The sequence below is a fragment of the Pterocles gutturalis genome, unplaced genomic scaffold (assembly GCF_000699245.1).
Source record: "Pterocles gutturalis isolate BGI_N339 unplaced genomic scaffold, ASM69924v1 scaffold3195, whole genome shotgun sequence".
NCBI lineage: Eukaryota > Metazoa > Chordata > Aves > Pterocliformes > Pteroclidae > Pterocles > Pterocles gutturalis.
This window is the reverse complement of record NW_010140475.1, coordinates 31,369-40,621: the sequence shown is the minus strand read 5'-3', so window position 1 is coordinate 40,621 and position 9,253 is coordinate 31,369. Positions and strand designations below refer to the sequence as shown.

The window sequence follows — 9,253 nt, the reverse complement described above, 5'->3', positions numbered from 1 at the left end:
GAAAGAGTACAATTTAAAACAATTGGTAAACATGGAAAGATCTTTAACTCATGTTTAGCATCCTTAACTCATCTCTGGATGAGTAATTACTTAAGACTTAGGATTCCAGTTGGACAAATACCAACTTTTTTTTGTACCACAGATGTTTATTTCAAAAGAAAGCAGCACTATCTGCAATATGCATGACAGCAATAAATACTTCAACAGGTAATTTCAGTTTCTTTATATCTGTGTAGAGGAATGATATTGTAAGTACACAAGTGTAGCCATTGTGCAATTACATGACAAGATAAAGGCATTTCTGTCCTTTGTATCAAAATTCACATTGCAGATTAGTAGCTGTAATATGTTGGTTTCCATTTGTCTCTGGACAAGCAGAATCTCATTTTACTGGTGCTGAACTTGATTGAGACCAATAAAGGAAAACCAACAGTGTGGGAGAGAGCGTGCTGCCAATCCTGTCAGCTCAGGGCTACTCCAGCACTGTGCAACTGGTCCCTTCCCAGGACACTGGAAGGCTCGTTCTGCTGCAAATGGTCCCTTCCCAGGACAAACCAAGGCTGGTTCTCCTGCCTTGTGAACAGGAAAAGAAACCAAAGCCTGATCCTCTATAGTCATTAAAAATCTCCTTGTGCTATTTGCAGGAATATGGATTTCAAGTCCTGGGCCAGTTCCACTTTGGGTAATTACACTCTGCTTACCTATATATTTTCTCTGCAATTCTAAATGGATACAATATTTTCCAATTAGTGCCTTAAATGGCTCCGCATTGTAATTGTGCACTATTAAAAAGCTGACACGTTCTACCCAAGAAATGTCTGCATCCTTGCAGCACGCTACACCCTAAACACCGGGTGTTAGGGACTTTGGAGACCTTCTGTGCAAGAGCACGCCATCTGATATGGAAATAAAAAACACCTGCAGAAAAATCTCAACCTACTTAACGTATAATAAAAGCATTACTAAGAAATTTGTATTTAAAAAAAGATAATATTCACTACTGTTTGCATAGTATCAGGCAAATTAAAATGCTCAGGAGTTCTAGCTAATGTACCTAAGCAGCTATACAGCTACAAAATCCACTTGTTTCCCATGTCTTCCTTAAAATAAACCTTTGCAATAAGACAAACTTAAACTGAATATACAACCCAACTCTTTGTATAGCATGGTCTATCACCTATGCACGTCAAAAAATTCTTTAGTCCGCACAGCTGCTGCTTTATATCAGCATACAACATGTGTTTGTGTGTTTAAATAACATGGCAGAAATCTTAAGAGCCACAGATTGAGCGTTCCCAAAACGCTTCCCATATGACTATTTCATTAAGCAGCAAGAGGCTGAAAGCAATACAAATAATTTTGTATAGGAAAGCACTGCAGTAGTCTTGACTAAATGCAACCATACATGTAGGTACTCCCTCCATGCAATTCAAACACACACCAGTTGTTGCAGAAGTTACTTGAGAGGACGCATTTTCTCCTGCCTTTGAAGTGTTTAATAAAAAAAAGCATAAAAATAGCCCCAGTGCACTAACCCTGCCTCTTAAATCTTCCGTGCTTTGCTTGGATAACCGCTGCCAGCTTGGCCAGCTTCTGCAGCAGTTTCTGAAGCCAAGAGCACATCAATTTTGCTCAGCTCCAAGTCACAGGGTGTTCACAAACAAAGCACAGGACAGGGATTTGTCTCCAATACACCCAGTCTCAGCAGACAAACGGATGGGAATGATTTTCACATCAATTAGCCAGCGCAGAGAAAGAGGAGAACAAAGCCAAACTGAATGGATGTGCTACAATATTAAGCTCTACTTCTAGGCACGATGTTTGCAGCTGTAATGGCTGTATAGCAATGAGAGCCACTAACTTGTTGCAAATGCTTTACTACCAGTAATTAAGAAGATATATATATATAACGGCTGCATCCTCCCCAGACAGCAAAAACAGTGAATGGAAGGGCCACTGTTGCTATTACACAGGTAGACTTTTGATTTGACTTGGAAGTCAATTGCTTTCAGAGCTCTGAAACATTTGGGGAAGTTTTTCTAATCCGAGTAAGCCTGTAAATCCAGAAATACGTGCTCTTTCTTCAAACCTATCTTTTCCCCTGTCCTTTCCTTGGCAAGCTGGCACCAATTTGGCACTTGCTGTCTCTGAAGCATGAGGATTAGGGACTAAGCGAGCATCATTTCAGATGTCTTTCATTAAAGTTCTGGCAAGGGCTTTAAATACTGCACACAGGTAACGGTGTTTGTTTACTGGGACTCCTTCAACAATTAAAAAAAAAAAAAATCTGTCTACAACCTCCACAGCCCTTGGCACAAATTACAAAAACAACTCATGTATGCCTTTGAGCAGTTTCAGTTTGTTAAAAGTTGAAGAAATATTGTTCTCAAAAAGGCAGCAAGCAATCCATGCTAGCAGGATGTGCCCGTGGTGACTCCACAGCCACAGTCCATTTCTTATTTCATTAGTCCTGCTGACATACGTAAGAGAAAGACGTTGTTTTAGCCTGTGCTACTTCTAAGTGAATGCAAGCTATTCTGTTGAACTCTGAGCAATTTAGATAGAGTAAATGGAAGGCTGTACATGATTACTGTCATTAGACTCTTTGTTTAATTCTAAATTGAAGTTTATTATATCCAAACTGTTAGCAGGTATGCTGGCTCGAATGCTGTACACGAAGATCTTTATTTCTTGTGGGGCGAAGGCCATTTATGCTGTGAAAGTTGCCAAGTGTCTCTCTCTAACCCCCAAGAGACTTCTATTGCCCTTTCTGAAATCCTTTTGCTTCCAGGAGGTTGGCTTGTCCCCGTTTTACATTTTTATTCTTGATTTCTTTTCTCCCTTTGCTAACTTATTTCAAGTTTGCACAAAAGGAGGGGATACAATTAGACACAGTACTAACACACCACATAGAAATAAAATCTAAATACCTTACAACCTCAGTCAAGTCTTTATTGTACGAGGAAAGGCTGAGCCTAGTGTCTATGCAGTTTAACATGAGACTATTTGGTGCTTCAGTAGATTTTGTTCCATAACAAGTTAACTCTTTGTAGGTATCCCTGCTGCCATTTTAAATTTATATGCATTTAAATCAAAGGAGTGACAGCATGAGTTATGATCCGAGGGCTGGGAGAGGCATCTTTTGGATATGGCAGGATGTATTTATACAGTAACACTAAAATAGTTAATAAAACTGACAAGATTACGCTTGCATACACTTTACTCTACCAAAGGCTAGGTCTGGGTTATCTCTAGTCTAAAATGGGTTCTAAAACTTCAATCAACCTGCACGATATCGGAAAATAAGCTGCCTTCCAGATTGTGACGTATAGGTTTGGATACCGAACAACATTAGTAATGGTTTCAGCTCCTTAACACAGCATGAAATCAAAATTAGCATACCAAAAAGAAAAATCTGAAATAAATACATATCACAGAATCACATATATTTTTTTCCAATTAGAGTCAAACCTAAGGAAGTCAGCACTTGCCAAAAAAACCCCAAAAGGTTTTACTTCCTTGTTTGAGCACTTGCTGGGCTAAGCCAAAATCACGGAGGCTGTGAAAATGACACCTATGGGGGATTTTTGCACAAGTGGGAATCTTTCCATGAGCCCTTCAGAGGTAGGCAGGGTTTTCAGCTCCTGTCTTTGCAGAAGCAATTCCATACTCTGCAACAGTCAGGTGCTAACACCCGTCAGTTCAAAAATAGGTCTTCTCTTATATCAGAGACTCGTGAATAATTCCCAAAGAGGTCATCACCTGACAGTTTTCAGGTCTGTCTCTAAACATTTATCTTGTTAGAAAACAAACAAACAAACAAAACTTTCAGCCACCTTTCACCAAATATTTTTTAAACCCAAAATTTCTTTGGCTGAAAACAAGCACATTTGTTGCTTGAATACAACGAAGGTATGAACTTCTGAACCCTGCTAACTATGAAAGAGCATCTTGCCAGTGGAAATGAAGCAACTTGATGTTATTATACATTTATTGCAAGTGTGTGACCCCAAAAACGAGCTTTTATTAATGAAAGGCCTCCAGCTGTGTTCTGTGGGACTGCCCTGGACATTTACTTCAGTAACCTGTGATTGGCAGAAAGAGGGATGGAGCTCAGGAATGGCGCTGTTGCAGCAACTGTGGCACATGACAGTTTCAGTTCATTGAATTTATGATGTGAAATTCCAACCCTGATCGTGAACACCCTCCCTCCTCTCGTCTGAAAATTAATTCACATGAATTCCTGATTAATAATAAAAGGCTCTGCCATCAGCATTCAGAGCCCCAGCCGGGGCTGTCATGGCTCAGAGGGCAGAAATCTGCTTAGAGCTATAGGAGAACCCAACTGAATTTGTGGCGTCTCAGTCTATGAATGTGTAAGCACTTCATCTGTTCACCAACACAATGTGCTAGAAAGCAGCGGGCAAGAGTGGCTGTATGTATGATGGACCGACAAGCAGGGCTAGGTGGCAGTATGCAAGCATCGAAACCAAGGTGCTAAAGCTGGTACCGCTCCATTTCCTGAAGGGAGAGAGCAGGAAACTGGCTGCACCAGGTGTTTACCTTTACCAAGAAAAGGTTCCTGCAATTCACCATTTTAGACACTTATTATTTTCTTGATGTTTCTGGCCATGCCTGTATTATCTCCCTATGGGGAAATGGTGTTTTGACTCTGATGAGCAGAGAAAGACTGGACGATGTCACTGTTTTTGTGTAGCTGGAAAGCCAGTGTCACTCACTGACTGTCTGCCTGGGAACGATGAAAAGCTGACAGCATGGCAGAAACCCTACTTCACCCGTGACCAGAGTCCATTGGTCAAAAAAGCGATTTCCCTCACTTCCTACTTCTCCTTGACCACATTTAGTGTACAAGGCGGAGAAAGGGGGTATTCTGAAGATCTTATTCTGCAAGTGGCTGCTGGTGTTGCTGAAAATAACATAGAAAGGAAATTTCCACTATGCTACAGCATCACAGTACATCCACACTACTAGAAATCCAGTGGCAAACTGTTTTCAAGCAGATTATCCCTGTCTCAATGACCAAGTGTTTGTCCCACTGTTGTAGTACCTTGTTGTAACACTCCTAGACAGGCAATTTTTTAAAAAAAGTGGCATTGAATTAATACACAAAACAGTTAAAAGATTAATGGTCTTTATCTTTTTCTCCATACCTCCTCATCTGTGACATTCACATCCACTTTTTTGGATCGAATGGCTTTAGTTACATAGTCAATGTTGTTTTCTCTGCAGTAATCAAAAATGTTCTTGTCCTCTTCCCTAGTCAGGAAACAAAAGCAAAAGAAGCACGGTGTTACTGCACAACAAAGGCCACATGCACATCGTACGCTCTAACTACAGACACATAGAAAGTCTGTAGGAATGTCTACAGACATTTCTGTAGCATCACTGGGCTGAAACAGATACCTGGTATTGCGCATGCAGAATAATACAGGTTTTTCCCAAGGTAAGAGACAGAAGATCTTGCTTCCTAGAAAACAAAGGCTGGTTTTAACAATATTACGCAAGGATAAAAGTCAGCTTACTCCTGTGAACTGGCACAAGAAGTCTATAAAGTCACGCAATAAAAACCTGATATAAATCACTGCAATCCCACCAAAGATAAAAGGCTAAAGCTGCTCTTCTCCCTGTTATACAAACTTATAGCAGACACTCTGGGTCAGACCAAAGGCCCTTCCAATGCCATCCATCTCAGACAGTGGCCACTAACGGTGGTTTGGAGGAAAAAAAGCACAAGAAACAGGACCAACGTGAAGTAATCTGTCCTTGGCCAAAAAGCTCAGCGGGCAAAGGATTTCTACAACTAGAGACTGCATCCAGGTCCATTTTCCACTCCATTCTGCTCTTTCACCCATTAGTACATTCACTCTTGCTCCCATCAGGACAGGCAGAGCTCCATGACACAACTTTGCCTTTTATTGTTACGCATCTAGCTTACTAAGTGACACTATTCCTCAGATCTCAAACAACTTTTCCCCTTCCTCAGTGGCAGTAAAAGGTGGGGAAAAAAGTGCCGATATTCGGCTCCACCAGGAGAGTGCTGCTTTCTCTGAAGAAGTCACTTCCTCTGACCTTTCTCTCTCACCTTGCTCCATCAGCAGCACCCTTCTGCACATCACCCCTGTTCTTTGTACACAAGTAGTCCTTTCGCATAGCTGAGCTGTACCTCTCTAGTAAAGAGCCACGTGCTGCACAAGGTTTCCCACTCCATGTATAGGCCTAGGAACATTACAGAAGTCTTCTAGTTTCTTAAGCAGTCTCTCACAAACTCATTTGTTGGAGGTCTTGTTTGTACACTACACACAAGCTCCTGCAAAACAGATCACTGCATGCTTTAGAGGCAATTACTTTGAATTCTGGGGAAAAGAGAATCTCATTGTGGGATTAGAAAAGGCAAAAGCTTATATTGCTCGAGATGGAGCTTGACAGATTCATGATGGAGGTTACGAGACGTGCCTGCCCCTACTAACAAGGGCTGATTTGATATGCTGGGAAGTCCCTCCAGCCCTACCTTGTTAGTCCAACCTCTCAAACGTTTTCATGTGCCACAGAGCCTGGGCACCTCGTGCAGCAGCACCAGAGGTACAAGACAGCACAGGGCAGTGATAAAGCAACCGATGGAGCTCTGCAGGGAGTGTGCCGCAGGTCTGCACCAGCGCAGAGAGGGCATGGTAATACTGACGTAGCAAAACCAGGCAATCTTCCTACCACAGCCTTCAGAAAAGATTCGTACAGTCTTTTCCTGAGGATATTATTGTCTGTAAGGGGGAAATGACCTGACACAGCTATTTGGATATGATTTAGCTTTTCTGGAATAACCACCTCTGCAAATGCTCTATATATCCCCCTTCCAAAAAACCACTTTTCTTTCAGAAGTCTCCACAATGGAATTAATCCAGAATAGCAATTTCCCCATCTGAAGATAAGGTTTTGGGAAATTTCGTCTTTCTTCTCTGCATTTACTTCTCAAGCTTTAAACCATTCCTCTGCCCCTGATGCCCCCTTTAAAAAATTAGCATACATTATCTGCAACTTTTCTTTAAATATTAACAAAGAGGAAAAGAGTCCTTTCCTGAATAGATGCAAGGGAAGTCCATACAGTCGTAATGAAGACATTTTACCTGCAAACAAAATAGTCACCTGAAGCTGCACTCCAGACATTTAAAACAATTTGGTCTAGTCATGTGCCAAAACCAGAAGGGAAACTGAGAAAAGAGCTCAGATGAGTTAAAACTCAATTTTTTTGGAGGTACCAACACCAGGGAAAAAGCTCCACTTAAATGGTGTGAATGGAATATTGTCTTTAATATTGTTAAAATTATCGTAATATTTTTAAAACCAGCCTTTGCTTCCTAGGAAGCAAGATCTTCTGTCTCTTACCTTACTGTTATTTGCTGACTTTGCATTCAAAACCACACAAGGACAAACAAGAAACACAGCTTGAAAACCTTGCAACTCAGGTCCCTCCCACCCCACCCTCCTTTTATTTCACGTGTGTTTAAGTCCATATTGAATAATCCCTCCACCATAGCAGCTACAAGAGAACAAAAAAGATGCAGCATTTTTATCAGACCGGTTCCTAGCAGGAATTTGCACTCCACATAAAACTGGCAGGAGTCAGGAGCAAGGCCTGGAAACGGGTAGAAACAGTCTAAAACCAGACAGAAGCACATCAGAAATACAAAAAGTGAGTGACACTGCAAAGACATTGCTCAGCTAATGCCAGGGGGAGAGAGGGAAACCAAAGCTTTCCTATCAGTATTTTCAGAGAAATCTCAATTTAGGTAAAAACACAGCTTTCAAGACATCTTCAGATGGGAAAGACCATAAAACTCAACCAAATGCAGATGTACACAATTATTTTAAATCTGTAGCTAAAAGGAAGACTGAGATGCAATTTTGTTTCTGTGCCAGATTGTACAATACACAAGTACTGGTTCTTTTTGTTGAGCTAAAAACATCTTCAAATCAGTGACCACCTGACTGCCAGGAAAAGCAGTGAATGCATTTCTTGAGGATGGCCAGAAGGATTTCTCTTCTCCTTGCCTCCTGACACACATTCTGCCCCCAAAGCTATTTTCTTCTGCTCTCCGCCATCCCCACTAAGAGATGGTAACTGTGATTCCATGTCAAGCTGAAGCATATCTGTTGCCTGCAGGTAACACATGGACAGCTTTTTCCATCCTTGAATGGAAGGACTCAAACCAAGCCATCTCTTTCCAGGCTTGGAAGGCTGCACAAGCCTTCTTCATAAGCTGCCCAAAACACATGTGGTGAGACAACAATTTTTAAACAGCTCATGGCAAAGACCTGTCAGTGGTTCATCTGCCTTCACTTCTTACCTGGAGTGCTGTAAACCTATTTGCTTCCTAAACAGCCACCAAGACTGCCATGAAAAAGGACACAGAAGAGACTCAAAATTCAGATATCCCACCCTCACACAGAGAGCATCCTCCAGGTTTGCCCCATCCCCTTCCTCCCCCCTCACAGGTTACCTCCAGCACAAAGCTCTGGGCAGAGAGGCTGCGATCGGGTGCTACTTGGGGCGTCCTCTCCCTTTTTCCTGGGGCTGGTCCAAGCCTCGTCCCAGCAGCCCCTGGTGCCACTAACAGGTGGCTTCGCCCACCTGCTTGGCACAGGGCTGCGGAGCGAGCGGGAGTGCAGCGGAGCGGAGCAGGCAGCGTGCGGGGAGCCAAGAGACCCTCGCAACACTTACTGTTTATGTCAAGGGCCTCGGACCCCAAGGGACCCATTTTCACATAATCTATAATTATCTCTTCGCTTTAATCGCCTCCTCACTTCTGAGGCTCTCCTGGGCACAGGAAGAGGAAAAGCTCATTAACTGAACCTTTTCTCCTCTCTCCAGCCACCCATAGCTTTTAATTGCTTGGTGTTGTTATTATCTATCAGTGCAACTGGGATCATTTTCATAAGAAAGGGTGGTGGGAGGGAGGGAGGCAGGAGCGGGTCCCTGAGGTATGCACCACAGACAAACCTTTGCTTTCTCAATTATTTATGCCAGCTGAGGTTTTACAAGCTGAATAAATCCATAACTCAAGTTTATTTTGAACCGGCAGGCCATCCCGGGGGAAGTGTTGCCCACTTGCAGGCACACTCGTGTGCTGTCCTCCGAGAGCAGCCGGGACATAGTGAGACATGTGTCATCCAATTCCCCACCCGCTGCACACACTTTGGTAGATTAGTGGCAGGACCGGGGAGGGGGTGGCCATGCAAA

At 42.5% G+C, this 9,253-nt stretch overlaps 1 protein-coding gene across 1 annotated transcript in view; it reads right to left on the bottom strand.

Annotated features, from left to right (window-relative positions):
• Positions 1-9,253, bottom strand: part of ACBD6 (acyl-CoA binding domain containing 6) — a gene marked incomplete at its 5' end in the record, with an annotated part of 77,926 nt that overhangs the window by 43,439 nt on the left and 25,234 nt on the right. The window contains one exon of the mRNA XM_010083664.1: positions 5,172-5,277. Within this exon, the coding sequence (XP_010081966.1) occupies positions 5,172-5,277 (106 nt within the window). The remainder of the gene's footprint in view (positions 1-5,171; positions 5,278-9,253) is intronic.